Here is a 21,820-nt window from a genome sequence, read left to right as displayed (position 1 = left end):
AAGAGTAATCTCAGGTGGTGAATGGCATCAGAGGCTTTAAAATTATGATAATCAAAAGGTTGATGCGCTGTCTTTTCGCTCTACTGGTCACATACAGACAATCTTATGCAACAGTAAACATTTATCCGTCCGTTTGCCTACAGCCCTATATAGTAATAATAATAATAAAAAATAATGAGGACTTTGTATAGCGCCTAATCTTTAGAGGCTCTAAGCGCTTTACAACATTAGACAACACCTATAACATAAAAAACATGTAATGACATGATTACAAAAAACAAACACCATGAAATTAGAAAACATAAAAACATGCTGAAAATATTTAAGGTAGGAAACATTATTATGTCCTTGAGTTTGTTCTTGCATTCAAAATAAGTGAGTTTTAAGAGCACTTTTGAATGGGATCACTGTGTCTTTGTGTCTAAGTTCAGTGGGCATTTCATTCCACGTTGCTGTGGCCTGGTATGCAAAAGAACGTCCATTAGTCCTAACTGTAAGACCTGACGCTGATATTTATAGCACCTAAACAAAATCAAAATGTGCTATGTCTTACATGAGGGACTAGAACGTCCATATGACTTCGTTTTCACAGTGGGGAATAATGAATATACGATTGTCAGAAGAGGAGCGTAAGTGTCTTGCTGGTGTGTACACATGGGTGAGGTCCGATAGGTATGTTGGACTGGAGTCCATCAATGAAACGTAGCACACAGAACAAATTTTGTGTTTGATTCTGTATCAAATGGATAGCCAGTGTAGGTACAGAGCTGTGGGGAGGTATGCTCTGATCGTGGTACTCTAAGTATGTTGTTGTTGTTGTTCTAGGGTTTAATGCCATTTTTCAGCACAAGATAGGCTATACATATCCGAGCCTGAGACTCGAATCCATGCAGACAGAGGTGAGATGGCAGTGATCCAGAATGGTGGGCACTTTAGACCACTCAACCACTTGGGGCACCTTCTAAGTATGATCCGAGCAGCTGTATTTTGAAGCTTCTGGAGCAAATATTGAGATGAACCAGACAGAATTGAGTTACAATAGTCCAGTCTTGAAAGTACTAATGAACACACAAGTGTTCTAGTGGCATCAGCTGAAAGATATTTGTGAATGGAGCTGATGCATCTCAGCTCGAGATATGCAGCCTTGCATGTGTTCATGACATGTTGGTGCAGTGTGACAGTAATGTCTAGAGTAACACCTAGGTTTTGTACTGACTGTGTGAATTTAATGTTGGTGTTGCTGATATTTAATTTGTTTGAGGTAAAGGATGTGAATGAGAAAGTCTTTGTATTGTGATCAGAATTGCCTCAGTTTTATCATCATTCATCTGCAGCTTATTTACATGTCATCCATGATTTCACATTAGAAATGCACCTCTCTACTCCTTGGATGGTAGCATCAACTTCAGTTGGGTGGCTAGATTTATATATTTGGGTGTCATCAGCATACAATTGGTGAGACACTGGATGGTGATCTATGACAGGTACAGGACACATAGCTCATGTATGTGCCCTGAGTCACTTTCTGCAGCTACAGGTGTCATTTTGGAGAATTTGATTACACATGCCATTAAATGGCATTTATTCACTTTATTTTGCACATTGTCCATCAAAGTTCCACTGAAGATTATTGAATAAATTCCTCCAGAAATGCTTAACAACAAGTTAAAAGTACTTTTACATTTTTAGTCACAGTTAAGCAACCGGGGTGATCCCATTTCAACAGGTTTTGTCACGCACTATAATGTAAGAAGGAATACATTTGCGGCTGAGACAAAATTGTACTACAAACATTAACAGAGATGTGACATTGATGTCATTATAAAGAAAACCTGGGAAAACACTGGCAGAAAAAAAAGGCACAGAAATCCAATAAGTTCTAAGCAATTATGTAACTTCGTATCTTCAGTATGGTATGTCTTGTCTTTTATTTCAGTTCATACATAATACTTATTTTTTCCAAACAGATGTATTCCTTCATACACATGAAAGACAATGGAAACACAGCTGTCAAGTCAGATTTATTTTACTTAAATTTTATATTGTGCTAAATTATCATTTTGAAGTAGTGTCATATGTAAAAGCTTAGAATAATAGTCATTGTATATTACTCTATCCCATTCGCAGTTGAACATCCATACAGGAGATCAATGAAACTACAAGTGACTTCTTGTTTACATGATAATTCCTTGATCCCCCCCCCCCCAGTACTAGTAATAGTTCATTCCAGTATCAACTTCCTTGACCCAGAGAAATGCCCAACTGCCATTGTAAAAGTCTAAAGCAATCAATAATTTTTATCTAGAACTTTTGTTATGACAATTAATGTGTAGATGACTAAAAAATCATGATTGAATAAACTTTGTTATGAGTATATTATGATTAAATTTGAAATCTAAAATTAGTCTTTAAATTTCAATCAGTAAATGCTGTTACATGACTCGTGTGACTTTTACTGCAGAATAAGTTATTATAGCTATAGGGGCTCATGTCATTGCTTGTCAGTGTCAATCATACATGTCAACCCCTATGGTTATAGCTACCCCTAAGCTGCTCGAAGGATACAATGGAACTGTACACAGGCATTCATGCCATGGTCTAGTTGGACCTGACTGAAAATTTTGCTGCTAAAACATCTTAAATATCTTGTTATTGTTACTCTGGAGGAATGAATGGTCATATGAATATGGGATTTTCACTAAAACTTTTAAAGACATCTTATGGTGTCATTTTGGTTTTAAATGAAAATGGAGGTGATTTGACATTCAATACGGCCACCATAGCAGTCATTTAGATTAGAATAGAGCATTACAGTACTATCTGCTACCAGTAATGCTTCCAAAAAACCAACAAAAAAAACCCAAAGACAAAACAAAACCCACAAAAAAAGCTAAGAATGAAAACACTCCCCAACCCCATGAGATCTATTTACCATCTTGTGAGTTTCCTCCTGAAGTTATGTCTGATTTGTTTCCACCCTCATGTTTGTATATGCCTCCTCCCAGTGATTTAAAAAACAAAACATATAAAAAATGAAGAAAACAGTCATTTCATTCCTGAGCAGGTCGCTGTTACTGTCAACTTATTTGCATTTTAAATGAAGCTCTTGATGTAAACAATCAGGCTGTTCACAATCATTTTCTGGCTTTTAGAACAGTCCATGTCAGTCAAAAAAATACTTGTCAGAGTTCAATATTTGCACTGTCTAGTTAATATTTTTACAAAATATGCACAAATATGTGTTCAAAGAGATTTCACCCCAAAATTCCTGTAATTATTGAGATTATCAAAGGCAATGAAGTGCATCACTTCTATTGCAAGAGACAAGAAATTTTATAAAACGTTTGTGGTCTGAGGAAAATACATAAAACTCTAGCTCTATGCGAGTTGTTTTACCAACATAACATCAGTATTTCATGATTCAACAAATAGGCACACTGACAGATAGTAAATATTTACATTGTAATAGCACACATGCAGACGCTACATTGCCAATGGTAGATTAAAATGACAGTGCAACATTAAACAATACAACAGTAGATAAAAGACAGTAGAACATCAATTTAAACTGCAACTCAGTAGTAGACAACATGCAGATGCACATGTTTTTAATGAACATATGTAACACATGATGGAGAGGAGTGCACTTAATAATTTAAACATGGAAATTGACTATTTTATTATTTAAAGCATGCACAAGGTCAGTGATTACAGATGATTAAAGCACAAGACAACAGTATATCGCACTTATCCAAAGGTGCCTCAAATCTAAAAGAGAGCTGAAAACAGACTTACCCATTCAGATATGGCAAATGGTGTTACTAAAGAAACTCCTGTTTCATTTGAAACACCAAAAACTTGACAGTGTTCAGGATCCTCTGGGGACAATCAGGTTAGAAAATTATACATTGATGAATGCAATGGCTAATATTTTTGCATTTTTTATATCCTTGATTTTTGGGGTCTTAAAATCACTAGGTGGGGTTGCTAAAAAATGGGAAGGTGTGCAAATACTATAAAAGATGTTTTTGTGATGTTTAGTTTGTCCTGAAGATAGAGTTGCATCCAGTATATGCACACATGGCAACCATCCTGAAAATCTTGGTGTCACTACTCCTCCTGAATGGTCCTAAATCAGAATGGTGCCTAATATAGCCACCATGATGGCCATCTTGTTATTAATGGATGTTCATATCAACATTAATTATTCACTAAAAGATATGAAGTTGGTCCTAAAATGAAAATGGTGCCAGTCTGAGGTCCAAAATGGCTGCCACTGCATTCATCTTAAAAATCTTGTTCTAGTTTTTCCTCTTGATAGGATAGTCATATCAACATAGGGTTTACACTGCAAGACTTCTTACGATGTCTTCTTGGTGTTGAATAAAAATCTTGCTGATGTGATGTTTGTTATAGCTACTCCTATTTAATGGATGGTTGTAAGTGCATGGGATTTTCACTACAAGATTTCCAGCTGGTCCTAAATAAAAATGATGCCAATCTGACATCCAATATGGCCACCATGGCAGCCACCTTAATAATCTTGTTATAACAACTCTACTTGAACAGAATATCATATTGATGTGGGGCTTTCACCACAAGACTTCTTATAATGTCCAGATGTTTGTAAATTAAAATAGTGCTGAAAATCTTGTTATTGCTACTTCTGAATGGAATGTCATGTCTTGAAAATCATTATTGCTACTCTTCTTTACATGGATGGCTATATGAACATATGTTTTTTACCAATAGACTTCTTTGGATACCTATTTGGTCCTGAGTGAAATTGGACTTGTGCAGAACTTTTAGGAGTATTTTGTATTTAGTTCATAATACTATCAGTTCCTCTTAAATTTTCGTTTAAATTATAACTTAGGGAATTAAATTGTGTGTTATGTTTTACAAATTTGTTGGTTTTACTTTCTGTTTCTTAGTATATGACCATAGTGTCATAACAGCTATCATAGTTTTCTTGGAAAGTTTTATCAGATGCTCAGGTAACTCATGGAAATATCAACATGTTTGAAAATCTGGTTTAATTAAATTAATGTTATTTAATTTAATAATTCCTCAAATTTAAAGAAATCCTCAAAGTTTCTACAGACATAAAACAAGAGTAATTTCAAGATATTGCAAATGAATTATAATGTTTAATGTTGTGGCTGCATGAAGATTTTCTGCAATGAAAAAAATAGATCTTAAACAAATCTCACGTTGAGAAAGGATATTAAAGATGTTTACTTCAAAGCCTGATATGTTAGTAAGAATTATATTTGTTGTCTCATGTGTGAATTTATGACATGGATATCACTTTTCTGGCTGTGTTAAAAGTTTTTGAAAGTCTTCTTCATCAGTTCCTGTACTGAGCTGAAATATTACTGATTATGTTTGCCACTGTGTATTGTTCACTAATGAGATAGCTTGTTCCTTAGAACACTTGAGATATTACCAAATTTTTATAAGATAGCTTGTTCCTTAGAACACTTGAGATATTACCAAATTTTTATAAGCTTATTCAAGTTGGATTAGAATTTTTGAACCTTTTGTAAAAAAAATGTGATAATTTTAATGCATATGGCTTACAAGTTCTCATTTTGAGGCAATACTTGACTCCTTTATGCTTATGGCTGACGAGTCCTCATTTTGAGATAGGACTTTTATTTAAGCTTATGGCTGATGATTCCTCATTTTGAGGCAGGATTTTTCTTTATTCTTATGGCTGATGATTTTTCATTTTTTGAGACAGGATATTCTTCTTTATTCTTATGGCTGATGATTTTTCATTTTTTGAGACAGGGCTTTTCTTCTTTATTTTTTTGGCTGATGAGTCTCTAATTTTGATACAGGACTTTTTCTTCTTTATGGATTCTTAAGTCCAATAATTGGAATGAAATGAAAATGTGAATATTTGCAAAATTCTGTACACTAAATAAAACTTCATTCTGGGTGTCCTCTCTATAAAAAAGGTTATTTGACAAGAATTTAGGGCACCCACTGAGCCTGGGTTGCTTGGGCAGTTGCTATGCCACCATACGTCTTCCAGCTATAGTTATATTTGCAGACTTTATTTTTTTTCTCCAGAATTCAATAGCACACAATTAATTTTGAAATTAAATATATTTATGAAAATCAGTACTTATTGGAAGGTATTATGAAATGACAATTGTAAAATCAAACAAAAACTCCTTTCAGTATTGTTAAAATTATTCACAACACAAAGATAAAAAATAATACATAATGCAAAAGCAATGAGAATTCCTGAACAATTTGTTTGAGTGATGGGGAATCTACAGAAAAATAGTTAAATAATAATTTGACAAAATCAGAATAAAAAATGGATCAGAATGTGCAGACTTCTTGTCTTCTTAATTTGTGTTGCAATCAGAATGGAAAAAAGTTCATCAGAAATAGTCTGATGATCTGATTAAATGAATGTTATTTGTATGGATAACCATATTCCGTTGATGGACAAAAAACTGTGAGTAGCGAGAAACAACACCATCAAAGATCGGACAACTTTGAAAATTCTAAAATGTGAGGGATTTCCTTGAAAAGTGTTTAAAGTTTGGGCAAAAATTAATCAAACATTCTAGAATTTCTTGTAAAACTTCTTCCTTGTTTCTTAAGACACTCAGAATTATCTAGCAGAATACAAAATGTTAAAAATTAAAATAATATATTGCTTTCTAAATTCAGAACATTTGCTATTTGTGTCTGCTAAAAATATTGTGTTATGAAATAAAATGGGATAAAATTGTATGAATCAAATTCACATCACCCAGGTAAGTTACCAGATGGAACACTGTCTAATTTACAGTAGTAGTGGCATGTATGTGTTGTCATTTGCTTCTTTTATTTATGCAGTGATACCAAATGCGACATTTATAAAAAGTTCATATTTGAAAATAAAATAAAATAACCATGATATCTTTTGGAAGTCCTTAAAAATTTCTGAAAACGTTGTTGTACAACAATGTTTGCTTATTGTAATACATGGAGGACTTGGATTTCTGATGATTTCGTGTTGTGGTTTTAAATGTTTAATTTCAGAACTAAAACCAACATATATTTCTCCATTTCAGGGAATATCGTGCCGATGAATGAATCATTACTAAGATAAGGCAGTAGTTGGAAAAAAAGTAGTTCATCTGTCTGAAGAATAAGTATGCACTAAATACAGTGTTTTCTAGGATATTGAAGAATGAAAGGAGGAGGGATTTTACTTTGTATTTTTTTTCCTGGTCTGGTAAGAATTCTGTCTGTAATGTACAAAAATTTAACACAATCTGTTGTGTTTCCAGTCTGTATCTCTCATTTCTTTTTATCTCTCTTTCTCATGCATATAACTGTCAATTATTGCATATTTTACACAGATTACAGTTTGTATTTATTCAAAATATATTATAAATCTGACATACTAGATATTGTTTTCTTTCATCCTGTCATCCACATCCATCAATCAGCTAACAATTAGACATTTTGATAGCGCTTCCCCCAGCATGCAATCAGTGAACTACATACTGCCACATGGCAATAGGAGTGAAATGAGTCATCGATATATCGATTCATCAATATTTTTGCTGAAATGATACACATATCGATACAAGAAACAGAATCAATACAAAACAATACATCCTTAATGCATGTTATTTTAGTCGCCCTATGAAAGTGGAGCAGGATGAAAGAGAGACAGATAATGAAGTTTAGACAAATATTGACATATGACTGTTTCTTCCTCCCCTTCTTGTCTTCTTTAATAAAGGGGAAGTCTCCCTTATGATAAAATCCTGTCATCATCTCTCCTTAAATTGCACATGGGAAACAAATTTGGAATTTCTTTATTTCATGCAGAGATATTAAACCAGTGAATGAAGGTGCTGATAGAATAAATGAAATTAGCATAGAATTAGCGATGGGGCAGATTTCAAACTGCTCAAGTTTATCACCTTGTGTAAGTTAAACAAATTTTAGAATAGGACTCGGTGGAGTCAGTAGTTTTTCTTCTTCACTAGCAAATACAAGTACCTGTTGCATCTGCTGATAGATTATATTGGTATTCAACCTTATTCCCGTGTCCTGATTTGTTCTAGGTGAGATTTGTTTTGCATGAGAAAATTGCATGGTTCTTCTGTTTTGTAGATAGCATCATAATGTCTTCCAAGTTTAACTGAGACATGAAATTGGTAATAGGATGTTTTTTAAACTCATTCATGTTGTACAAAACAAAGTGAGTTAAATGGAGCCACCATTAAATAGCCTAAAACGTTGGATAAAACTCACTGACAACCAACAGATAGTCTGTTTACTTACTTCTTGTGGTATTCCATGTCTTGCATAAACTGACTGTGTGATTCAGTGCTATTCTCTTGTATTTTCTAGCTTGGCAACTTCAAAATATATGGAACAATAGACTACTATCAAGACATGGTTGTAAATATTCCACATAAATAAATCTGTTCCAATCAATTCCCACAGTGCAGTAGGTTGTGTAGACAACTTTTTGCCTTTCTATATTCCTGACAATTAGATACTGTGCCTGCAATATGTACATTCATGCCAGGCCAATACATAATGTCTCTTGCTCTTTGCTTGTCTTCTCAATGCCCATGCGCTTTTGTGTAACTCCTTCAGAATTTATTTCTATAGAGCATCTGGTATTGCAGTCTTCTCTCGTTTTAGAATTAATCCCTCTCTTTTTTGAAAACTCATTGATGCAGTTTGAGGAGGTTATGATTTTAGAAACAAGATCCCTTCCCCACAACACACACTACAGCCACATGTATGCACAAGTCGGGGTTAGATGTGTGTTGAGATCAGACAGGGTTGGCTGCCATGGCATGTCCTTGTAAAGGTCTTTGCAAAAGGTAAGGTCTTCTTCTTGCCTTGGCATAATGTATTGATGTGCCATAAAACACACTATTGCCATTTATCATCATCAGATTCTGCACACTGGCAATATCATAAAAAAACTGACTTTGTGATATCCTATATATTTGAGTTACGTCCTCCTAAATTCAGTTTCCATTAATACAGAGTAGTATGTTTACTGTTCTCAGCATTAGTACATTTCAGTTAGGAAGTTTCATAGCAACAGCAATAGAGAATTGTGAGTGGGAAAAAAGTTAAATGTTCCATGAGCTGTAACCATTGATCAGGCATGTGTCTTCATTACGCCATGTAGAGATTGACTTGTTAGATTACTAATACATTAATTGTATGAAAATTACCTTTTTACTATATAAACATTTGGCTCACAATAATATCACTTGCTATTTACCACACCATCTGACCCCCAGCAAACATGTGAGGTAATGGTGCATGTAAATTGTCACAGCTACATAATAAAACATGTTTTCATTATAACCCACACCAAAACTGCCTACCCTTCTGCACACGAGATTCTCACGTGAGATCTAACTCAGGTTAGTCTCATGTGCAATTTAACATGCAAATTAGGTAGAACTCACATGAGCAAATAGATTCTAATAAGAAAATCACATGTGCAGGAATTGTTAACAAGAGCAATATCTTGCTCATGTGAGCCACACCTCGCTCACATGAGCCACACCTCACTCACATAAGCCACACCTCGCTCACGTGAGCAAGATCTGCTCATGTGAGCCACACCTCGCTCATGTGAGCAAGATTTTGCTCACGTGAGCAGCATCTTGCTCACATGAGCAAAAACAACAAAAAACAACTATAGTATTTAGTTTTTATTGAATACAAGAATTAAACAGAGTAAGATCAATATTCAAATCTAGTAATCATAAGCATATAATTCGAGTTCAATTAGTGATCTTTTAATAAGGTAAGACAACTAGAATATGTATGTATGTATGTATGTATGTATGTATGTATGTATGAATGAATGTACCTGTTATATTAATACATCACATTTATTCTAAACACTTTAAGGTCATAATGAAAGATACTGCTGGAAATTTGCTTCACATGAAGACCATTCTTCACTGTTCCAGAAAATTTGAAGCAAACAAAACATGTAATTGACATTCCTGCTTCTGAATTTCATTATTTGCCAGTCTGCAACAATATTTTCACTTGGAGATTGTTCTCTTTGAATCAATGCACTTCCTGTTGACCACTGAATTTAAGTTAGCAGGCTCAGTTTTGAACTGTTGAAAAATGAAACCTGAAATGGAAATGAAAATGTTGGTAGAAGTTTTTTTTCTTCTGATCACAGCATTTGAGACATTATGTAAGGTTGATTTTTAAAGATTCGTTTTACAAGGTAAAGGCAAAATACATAATTGTAGTTTGGATTAGATGGCACTTTATCACACTGTGAAAATGGAAGCCAACTGTTTTCCCAAGGACACACTTACGCAGCCAACCCAGTCTGAAAATTCATCCTTTGGACTATGAGTTAAATAGCTCTACCAATAGAATTACCATAGTTCAGTAGCAAACATATAAACTGCACTGTTGATGAGATATCTGCAAGCCATGTTGCATATTCCAAATTTGACTACTTCTGGATAAAGATGCCAATGTGTACCCGGGTATTCACCCATAGATAATAATCTGGGTAATAAAAGGAACAACTGGGTACCCGTTAAAAAAAAAGTCTTCACAGAGGCTCATATGGTTGCTTACAATTTACTTGTTATACGTGGTCTGTATAATAATACAATCCTTTCTCAAGTGACCTATTTAAGATTCAACGCTGATATTTCAAGCCTGACCATCCTAACTTCATGCCTGTCCATGGTTCATGTGCCAATTTTCTCATGACTTAAAACACTCTTGTTTTCAGATCCTGGTGACATTATCTGGGTCAAATAAAATTAAGCACAATATGAATGTCTGGTTTAACTTGGCTACTGTAACATGCACTTCTTATACCACCATGTTAGGACAAAAAGTGAATGAAATGGACAACTATACAGACTGAAATATAAAGATAAAAAAAGTTTGCTACTTAATAACAGTTTTGAAAAAAATCAAATAAAAATTAATGCATTTGTAACTTCTGCATGAATTTTACATCAAACAGTTCCAAGAAAACAGACAGGTTCTTGAATGTGAAACCATTTGCCCTAGATTCATTCTATTATGATACTACACACATAGTAGTCCAGCTTAAATAGAAAATAAATGGCACCAGATATCATTTTTAAAAAAAGAAGAAAAAACAACAACAAAAATAACCGGGATGTATCAATGCAACTGATGGATGTTATGTAACTGAAAAATGTTAGAGAAAAGAGATTTTGTTAAACTTAAAAACATGTTGCACTGGACCGTCGTTATGGAATGAATCATGGCAGGTTGAGGATAATACAACAATCAACATTTATGGACTTTATGACAATTCGCAAAAGTTACTGTAGACATGTACACTAGTCGAAATGACTGTTATGCACAAATAATTTATCAATTTCTTTTGTGTCTGTTCTCATCCATACTACTAATCCACACGAGTTCAGCTGATTTGTGACAAAAATTATAACTGCATATACATTTTTCATACAGTTTTCTGTAATAATGGCATGTCATTTATACTCATTGTGCTCAGATTATGATTTTTGCCACTTATATTAGTAATAATTATGCTTACAGCTCTTTTTGGGGTTGGAACATGTGAACCTACAACAAAGCAGTTCAGCTTCACATTTAATACAATTTCCTTTTGATTGTATACTCTGGTAACCAATCGTTAGGAATGATGGGTACACATTAGAAATTTCCAAAAAACTGACATCTCTATTTCTTGAACAGTCCTCTGGAAGATTTATCCAAAACTTTTAGGATACATTTTTCCAAAATATGTACATTTGCAATATATAAAGAAATTCAAAATCTGGTTTCCAATTTTTATATTTTAAAAAAAAATGTATTGGGGGTCCAATTGTAGAGTCTGAAATGCATATGTTATCATGTCAAAAGATTTGAAGCGTATTATACATACCCTTTACTGGAGTTGGAATTTCCTCTAGCATGGCAATGCAGTTTTGTCTGACTTCTTCCTGTTGCTGTAGTGTTTTGCACTTCTTTCAAATGATTGCTAACTTTGTTGTGTTCATTAAATTTTGTGACCTTCATGAAATTTAATCTGTAAAAAGATAAAAATTAGTATAATTGATCTTTTTTTTAATCTATGCAGAACAGAAAGAATGCATTGAAATGAGAAAACGATTTGGTTGGCAAAAGAATCCTAGTCTATAAGTGTATATAAGCATTAAGAAAAGCTGTAATCCTTATCCAATTAAATCTCTTTTAAATTTAACAATCAAAATATTTGACAGACAGGGCAAATGTCTTTTAGGAATAAAATCACGAATTAAGCTACTGCATTTGGTTCTCAATCGTGTATGCTTATCTTGATCCACCCAATCAGCAATAAAATAATAAGAAGAACATTTATGTTTGTACATATTGTTTCAATCGGTAACGCAAGTGCTCATCACTGAGGCGCCCGCATTATTATTGGGGGTGGGGGTAAGAGCCAGACATGGTCGCACAGTTGAATTGTGGAAGGCTTAAATATTCGATGATAGTGTGGTGTAGATATCATTTTTAGAAACAGGAGGTTGAATTATTATCTTTAAGTAAAATCTGAAACAAACCCTTGGCTCAATTTTAAACGACCATGCGAATTTATGCTTATGCTTATAATGTCGATGATTCAGGCTATCCACTTTGATCATTCTATATGCGAAAATTGTAAAAATAAATGAGAAAAAGTAACTTACCTCTTTCTCGGCAAAGAACCAGTCTTTCATAATCCTTGAATTTTCCCTAACAGCACGTCGACGTCTTCCGTTTCGTACTGGACATTAACATCAGTACCGACGTGGACATCTTTAAGTTGGTGTTGGTTTCTATATTTTAATAATGTCCACACTCTTGCTGTCAGAATGTTTTAAGAGCAAACATGTTGCAGGAGAATATTAAATAACTTTCTTCATAAACAGCGTGGCCCTTTCTAAGAGAACATGGCCCGCGCGTAAATTTCTGTCTGTTCGGTTTAAAAGTGCTATTCTACATGTACACTGTAGGTCAACATCCAGCATCTGTTGAGTTTATCTGAGGCGCTATAAAGGGTAAATTATTAGTAAACACGTTGTTGTACGCATAGGGGCTTGTATCATTGATTACAATATAAAAGTCAGTCATACATTTAGTATAAAAATAATACTTTTATTATTTTATACTACTGTATGACTGACATTTAAATTGTAAGCAACGATGCGAGCCCTCCTGGTTTTACACTCTTTTGTACACATGTACGCGGGTATTTCTTAATGTTATATTTTATATATCAAATAAATGCTATTTTATTATCTGATGTTTCATAAAAACTGAGCTATACGTGAATTCATATCATTAATAAGTTAATTAATATAGACCAAGTTAATTTTGATGTTTTTACAGTAGCTTGTGCCGAGCCATGCCCCATAGGACACTCAAGCCGATTCTTCCACCGTGTACTCTTATAACCTGGGTCACAGAAAAGTTAACGGAAACGTCAGTGATTTGTTTTGTGATTATTTCAGTAGGAAATTTTTTTTTATAAAATTTGAAATGACACGATCAGAACATTTAAAAGGCTGCAAATAAGCAAAATTTTCCATTGCCAAGAATATACACATGTAAAACAGTGCGAAACAGCTACACAAACAAACACGACTGGATTAGGCAGTTTCTTACGGATTTATTAAATTTTATGTACAGTACATGTTTTTTTTTTATAATGGTAATGTACATATGCATAGGAAACGGGGTTGGGGTGAAACCTCGATAATAATTTGTCTAATACGTAACCTGTTCGACTGTTCAGTTGGCGTTTGAATTTTGGCGGACACTAGACAAAATGTTTAATGTTACCCCGCGTATTTCTTTGATGCCAGACATTCAACGTCGGTGGACAATGTTTTATTAAACACATTAATATTATTAATCCTTTATGGTTTCTGCGTGGATTAAACATAGGCTGTTTAATAGAATATGGGGAGGGGTGCGTCAAGCGTATGTACGCGGGGTGGGGGGGGGGGGGTGCGTAAAAAAGTATGCATGCATGGGGGGGGGGGTGTGTCAAGCTTTGCCAGATTTTTGCGTACGTACTAAATGGATGACCCCTAAGCCGAATTACACAATTCAGTAAGTATAAGATTGTATTGACTATTTGTGCGAATGTTAGGCATGGAAGCAAACGACGTAGTTTATGTAATTCTCCAATTTTTCTGGAAAATGAGAGTTTATTAGGCCAAAAGGACTGTGCATCAGTGTTTATTTTTTTTCCAGATATGTGGCTATGTATTTGTTTTACAATTTTATAGTGGGGTTTTAGAAGTTTGTGAATAAAGGAGTTGCATCATATGTTTATGGAACATAGGATTCATTTTAGGGCAAAAGTTTTATTTCCTTTTTATATTTGTAAACTGTGTATTTTGGGGAGAGAAACATTTCACCTTTTTACGGATTACTTTATTAAACATTAACCACAATCAGTATGCAAGTTATTAACTCTATTCTTTGACAGCTGTTAAAGTTTAATGGGTAGTCTGGTTATACGAGACCTTAATTCTGAATTGTTTCGTTTTATGAACAGTGAAATGAACCTTAATATGTTCAAATACAAGGAGCCTGTTGGGTCAAAATAAGATTAAAACTCACTGTGAGAAAATAAGTTGAAAATGTTTTAAAATTTAAAAAATACAACAAAGCAACATGAACAAGTGCAAAATAGAAATGATGTCTATTTGACAATAATGGAGATGCTTGACATTCAACATTTACACAAAATATTTAAGTCCAAATTGCTCATGTGATAACTCACATGAGAAAATCCAACTTTGAATAAATTTGAAATAAGTGTTTAATCAGAATCAAAGTCCAAGTTTCTCACGTGATAACTCACGTGAGAAATTAGAACTCTGCCTTATTTTCAAACATGGTTGTATGTAATGGAGAAAGAAAATTTTCTAAGTTCTACTTTCTCATGTGAAAATTTAGATTCTCACGTGAGCAAAATCTGCTCACGTGAGAATCAGGTTAGTTTTTCCTTGGCTCACAAGATCTAACAAACTGCACACATGAGCCTGCAAAATCTACCCAATTTGGATACATTTCTAACAAGGTTCTCATGTGCAGCTTATGAGCAGCTCATGTGAACTGGTGAGATTTTTCTGTACGGGAAAATTTGACAAAGTCCTATCAAAATAATGCTAATGTTGTTTTCTTATTCCAGGCATGGATTCAATCCATTTTAAGCGTGGAGCCAATACAACTTGACTTTGAAAACATTTGTCATCATCAGTTCGATCAAGGATGTCCAGTGCATGACAGTGTTTCATGGAAGTGTGCTAAAATGCAGGCGAATTGTTCTGGCGATAAAAGTTACCATTGTATTCGCAACACAACAGGCCAGCCTTTCACAGTTATTCATATATGTGCTTCTCTCTTAAAATGTGTTAAAGGTAATTTAGTTTCCATTTTCAATGTATACTCTTTTCATCTATTCTCATGGTATTGGCTATTTCCTTTCTAAATAGATTTCACAAGCTTTAAGTTGTTTATAAAGGCAGTTTTGTTACATAGCAGTGTTTGATCTTAACTAATAACAAATTTTTGGAAATAAATAAGAAAATAATAGAAAATATATCAAAGATCTACTTTCCCATTATCTCCTATAAAAATTACGTCTACCTTGAGCTGAATCATGTCTTGCTTGCCGAATAAGGTCATTGACTTGATGACAGTTTTTGCAGTGATGCATGCATAAACACCTGTTTGACCTTGCTCACATATCGCTCATTGCCATTATTATGGTACAGAATAATATTATGTTATATTGAAACCATGACATTGCAATCATGTATCACTCAGTCTCTTTATATAATTGATGATAAGAAAATATACTTGTAATCCATATTAATTACCAATATTAATTACAACATTTTAATAACACCTGTATTGAATATGTAATTAGTAATAAATTCTTAATAAAAGCTTGCCAGTAGGTTCTCTTGGATTGGTGGTTCTTAGCAGTGGGGATCTTGGGTTCTTTTACCACAGTTATACTGGCTGCCTTGTAAAGTCTATCTTGTGCTGAGAAATGGCATTAAACCCAAAACAACAACAACTACTTAACAAAAAGGGAACTAGGGGAGTGAAAATGGAAGAGTGATGTTTCTAGAAAACATCACAGCTGCCTTTAGAATGCACAGGATTTATTCTGTTGATATCATGTCCATAAAATATGTTTAAGTAGCTGTCATCCATATACCTAAATGTAGAGTTTGAAATTGCAAAGATTTTTTGTTGTTGCTAATAATGAAACTCTCAAAATAATCTTTACAAGAGCAGGTACCTTTTGACAAATGCAACATATGTTAGAGTAGAGTCCAAAGTCCAAGGAGTTTATTAATTGCAAGCATCTGATGATTGAAAAGTAGGGTCAGCATGGTTGACTTTGCTTTAAACTTTGCTTAAAATTCAGGTATTGAGGAGGAAATGTGGTTTCAGGTGTTTCTATTACCTCTTAGAAACTTAGTATTTAATTGTATTTTCTCATCATGATTGTGATTATTTAATGCTTTAAAACTTAATTTTAAGTTTTCTGCTCTGTACTGTCCTCGACTTCATTTTGTACACTGTTTGGGCCCTCTTTTAAGATTCTGTGGTTATAAATGAAGTAACAGAAAAACTTAAAGCAAAAAGTTTTGTAAAACTTAACAAATAATTTAATAATCAAAGTTATAAAATGAAAATTTAATAGGAACTTACAGTATTATGAATTAAATCCAAAATAAACCTAGAAGATTTCTATTCAAGTCCAAAAGAATTGAATGTTCTGAATGAATTTCATTTCCTCAAATGTACATATCACAATGGCATTGTCCAGAACACCTTTGAATAATTGAGAATAGTCTCAGACTAATATTTTAGTCAGTGAGCATTTTGTAATTCCAGTGAATAATCCTAAAAAATATTTCCTCTCCGATTGTCTAAACACAACAATTAAAACATCTGCAGACTGATATTAACACAAGAACATATAAAATAAGAATCCAAATTACGAAATATGAATCCAAAATAGGAATGAATTATTTGCTTAGTTTCTCCTTCTGTACATACATGTGGGGCAAAAACATAGTTTTCTCCTACTTAGTATGTGATATTTTGCAATAACCTATGATATAGAAGAACCCACTTGACTGACACATCCAATGGGAAATAATACGAAACTCATAACAGGTTTGTTGTAAATATTTATTATGAATGGTTGTAAGCATCTATTTATAGATCCAATGCAAAAGTGATACACAAAACAGATATAATCATGTACAAAAAGTTATACAAAACAGAATTCCCCATACAGAGATTGCATCATTTGCCATTAGAGTAAGACAATCTTATTTTAGATCACAGTAGACACAGTATGTTCTATTGTAGGTTGTTTATTACAAAACTGGCATTTACAATATTTACGGAATTGGAGATTTATAAGTAAGCAAGTACGGTAACTTTCATTAGCAGGTAAAATGTTGTCTTTCAATGATTTTTATTTCTTGATTAGTACTGCTAGTATACACTGTGCCAGTGATTAGTGTATTATATGATGAATGAGTGAAATGTGGTTTTGTTTCCCTTTTTATTGTAATTATTGAATTATATGATAGAATGAACGAAAGGTAATTTAGTTTCCCTTTTTATTGTAATTAGTGTATTATGTGATTATTTAGTTTCCCTTTTTATTGTTTTTAGTGAATTATGTGATTATTTAGTTTCCCTTTTTATTGTTTTTAGTGAATTATGTGATTATTTAGTTTCCCTTTTTATTGTTTTTAGTGAATTATGTGATTATTTAGTTTCCCTTTTTATTGTTTTTAGTGAATTATGTGATTATTTAGTTTCCCTTTTTATTGTTTTTAGTGAATTATGTGATTATTTAGTTTCCCTTTTTATTGTTTTTAGTGAATTATGTGATTATTTAGTTTCCCTTTTTATTGTTTTTAGTGAATTATGTGATTATTTAGTTTCCCTTTTTATTGTTTTTAGTGAATTATGTGATTATTTAGTTTCCCTTTTTATTGTTTTTAGTGAATTATGTGGATTATTTAGTTTCCCTTTTTATTGTTTTTAGTGAATTATGTGATTATTTAGTTTCCCTTTTTATTGTTTTTAGTGAATTATGTGATAGAAGAATCAGATACTTCTGAGAATGTTTCACTTCTCAGAATTGAATTTGTTGTTGTTGCTGTCATTGTTGTTTTGAGTTTAATGCCATTTTACAGTGCAAGATAGGCTATACGTGGCAGGCAGTATAACTGGTGGAGGATGAACTCAAAGAACTACCAACCCACTGGAAGCTACTGGCAAGCTTTTTTACATGACCTCACTGTCCAAGTCCTAGACTCAAACCCATGTGGACAGAAGTGATCGGTAAAGGAAAGTGCTTTAGACCACTTGGCCACCAGGAGCTCCTTGATATTTTATAAAATTGTGCAAAAATCTATGTTTTTCCACTACATTTAATTTAAAATTTAGATAAGTGATATAAAGACCCTGTTTATGTATCAAAAAAAGTTCTAGCCTACTTAAGTAAGATCCTAGACAGATGTATAAACAGATTTGGACATGTTATTATGTGAACAGTATAACTGGCCCATAGGGTAGAAGACCAAACTAAGAGTACCAAATTGGTGTGGCTACTTTTATATGTATATGAGCCTGTGCTTTTTATTTCATAACATGTATGTTTACTTGCATTAGGTTTATGGACTAGGACATTTTTCCTCTGACACATTTAAATGCAAGATGAGTGACCTTGTGCAGTTCAGTGTAGCACTTTGTTAGATTGTCTATATGCTGGTAGCATGAATCAAATAGTGTCATACATTATTAGCATAAATCATATAGTGTCATACATTATTAACATGAATCACATAGTGTCATACATTATTAACATGAATCACATACTGTCATACATTATTAGCATGAATCGCATAGTGTCATACATTATTAACATAAATCACAGTGTCATACATTATTAGCATGAATCACATAGTGTTATACATTATTAGCATGAATCACATAGTGTCATACATTATTAGCATGAATCGCATAGTGTCATACATTATTAGCATGAATCACATAGTGTCATACATTATTAACATGAATCACATAGTGTCATACATTATTAGCATGAATCACATAGTGTCATACATTATTAGCATGAATCACATAGTGTCATACATAAAAAATTCATCCTTTATAAAGTGGACAATTTCTATAATAATTATTGTTAAGAATGCATATCAGATGACTGATAGATGCACACGTAAATTTGTACAAGTTAATGCTTTTAGTTTTTATTCAGATAGGTAAAGACCTACACATAATGACTATATGCACATAATGTAAGAAAAACATGTACTTTTGTATAATTAGAGACTAAATCTCAACTAAATATGATGGCATAACCTTTATCAAAACAAGAAGACTGGGAAGCACTTTTCAACCAAAAATCCAGTTTGAATTGGTATGGTTCACTAATAAAAATTGTAAGGTTTCCTTTTTGTTTTTACTCATGTCCTATAAGGCATGTGAACATATGATATGGTCTTATTGAGGTCTGTCCATCATGCATTGTCTGTTCACAGTTGCTGTTTACAACTTTGTGGAAGCCAGTTGACCCATTTTGCATACAACTTCAACAGGATGTATTTTGGTATCAAGGCCTTTCAGATTTGTTCAGTGGATGCTGATCCATCATGAAATATGCCCACCATTACTACAGATCGAAAAACCATCAGACAGGTTCTTAAAAACCAATCAACATAATTTTATCAAATTTGACAGCATCCTTGCCTGAATTTATTTCAGAACATTTAAATGATGTTGATCCATTTCAGATATGACTGCTATTACTGAAAAATAATTTTTTTTTGACTGTTCACAAAAACCTCAACAAAATTTGAACAGAAAAATAAAAATCATTGACCTCTATCCATGTTTGGGTATAACTTTTGAATCATTAGAGATGTTGTAATGAAACTTTCACTTGTTATATATCTTGACTTGAGGCTTTGACATGTGTTTACAATCACACTCCTTTCCCCCAAGGTCAGTGTCACAGCAAGAGATAATGGCCTGGAAGAGATAAATGAAGTCAGAGGGAAGTTTCCTTATCTGGCCTGTTATATTTTAACCCCTATAGCTATTTTGATGAAACTTTAGTTAAATCCACACCTTATCGTACAGTAGACAAGTTCCTAGTTGAAAGCTCAGGGTCATTATTAAGGTAAAGGTCACAATATGAACATATCATGCAATAATACTCCAGTCTCAAAATCTGCTTCACATAATTTGATCAAATCAGACATAACATTCTGCCATGAACAGCTTTCATATTGTTTTGTACAAATGATGCCAGTTTGCCATCTAGTATGGCTGCCATTACTAAAAATAGAAATGCTTCAAATAACTTTACAAAAACCATTTGACAGAATTTGATCAAATCTGAAGAAATCATCCTGATATGAAGGGCTTTCAAGTTTATACAAATGATGACAGTCTGGCATTAAATGTGGTTGCTATTACTAAAAATAGAATAGCTTTCAAAAACTTACTCACCGACTCTTGTATATCAAAGCTCACATTCCTTCTTTTATGTTGGTAGGGCTTGGCATCTCTTTGTATTTTTGCAGACAGAATTTTCTATGGGTCACCAGATAGGGACCTTAATTCCAGTATAAGTAGACTGTGTGTCATTTGGATTTTTAATGTTGCTTTAGCAATTTTTCAGTCATAAGTAGACTAATCCAACTTTTAAAAAAAATGTGTCGAAGTTGTGAAAAATTGCCATTTCACAGCTTGTCATAAGATAAACATGATTTTGGGCCCCCAGTCATCGTCTGGAGTTCTCCAAACTTGATTTCCCCAAACTGCATATGTGAAAAATATGGGGTGTAGGGGTGTTTCTTGTTTTGTTAACGATTGCGGGTCACTTATAATACATCATATTTATAGAAGGTTACTCAGTAGTACAAGACAGTTCTCCCTTGAGACCATTTTTACAAACAAGAAAGTTAATCCAACATGCATGAATGATACTAGCAATATGAGTAAATGTACATATTGTGTATGAATCAGACCATCCCTTAGCATTTAATTGTAATTTACCTTTAGTAATAATAATAATAATGACCTTATTTAAAGTGGGTAACACAATTAGCTAAGAACTAATTCTACCTTGAGGCCCTCATACAAAGGAATTTATTTATTTTAGCTGCATCTCTGAAGCCACTGGATATATTAGGTTTGGAAGAAGGAAATAGAGTGGGCATACTATTCCAGAGCAGAGTTCCAGAGTATTGGAAACTTTTTTTAAATAACTCCTTATTTGGTTTGGGAATTTTATACTGTTTGGTAGACATGGATTGCAGGTGGGGAGTATTACCAGGTAGCCTATACTGGAATAGTGATTGTAAATATTCAGGAGCACTATTATGGGATATCCTGTACATTAATTTGGCTTTTCTCAAACAGATTTGGTCTTTAATAGGTAATATTTTTAACTCAGCAGTTAATTTTTCTTGCTTTCTTTCTGGATTGATATTAGCCCTAATGCTCTTTTTTGAAGATGTGCCAGCTTTGCAATGTTTTTATCATTTGAATTACCCCATACTGTACTACAGTAGTCCAAATAGGGTTGTATGTAACTGTTATAAAATAATTTTCTGTGCCTTTCAGGGACAAAATGTCTTATCCTACTGAGAAGCCATACACTTGAATTGACTTTTTTACTGATATGTTTGATATGTTCAGTCCATGATAGGTTATTATCAGC

The 21,820-nt window shown here is 33.3% G+C and overlaps 1 protein-coding gene and 1 long non-coding RNA gene across 2 annotated transcripts in view; one reads left to right on the top strand and one right to left on the bottom strand.

Moving 5' to 3' along the window:
• The window catches only part of LOC149804545 (uncharacterized), a 91,470-nt gene that overhangs the window by 101 nt on the left and 69,549 nt on the right, over positions 1–21,820 (top strand). Inside the window, exons 2-3 of the mRNA XM_089933073.1 lie at positions 7,083–7,246; positions 15,215–15,443. Of these exons, the coding sequence (XP_089789199.1) occupies positions 7,202–7,246; positions 15,215–15,443 (274 nt within the window). The 5' untranslated portion in view covers positions 7,083–7,201. The remainder of the gene's footprint in view (positions 1–7,082; positions 7,247–15,214; positions 15,444–21,820) is intronic.
• Positions 9,680–13,191, bottom strand: LOC149804546 (uncharacterized). The gene is made up of 3 exons (XR_016413954.1): positions 12,717–13,191; positions 11,933–12,076; positions 9,680–10,153 (listed from the first exon to the last, which is right to left on the bottom strand). It is a non-coding gene; the product is annotated as an uncharacterized LOC149804546 (long non-coding RNA).

Source organism: Sinohyriopsis cumingii, chromosome 2 (genome assembly GCF_028554795.1).
Source record: "Sinohyriopsis cumingii isolate HCF-2022 chromosome 2, ASM2855479v2, whole genome shotgun sequence".
NCBI classification, from domain to species: domain Eukaryota; kingdom Metazoa; phylum Mollusca; class Bivalvia; order Unionida; family Unionidae; genus Sinohyriopsis; species Sinohyriopsis cumingii.
The sequence above is the reverse complement of the archived record's forward strand: the minus strand, read 5'-3'. Positions and strand labels throughout refer to the sequence as shown.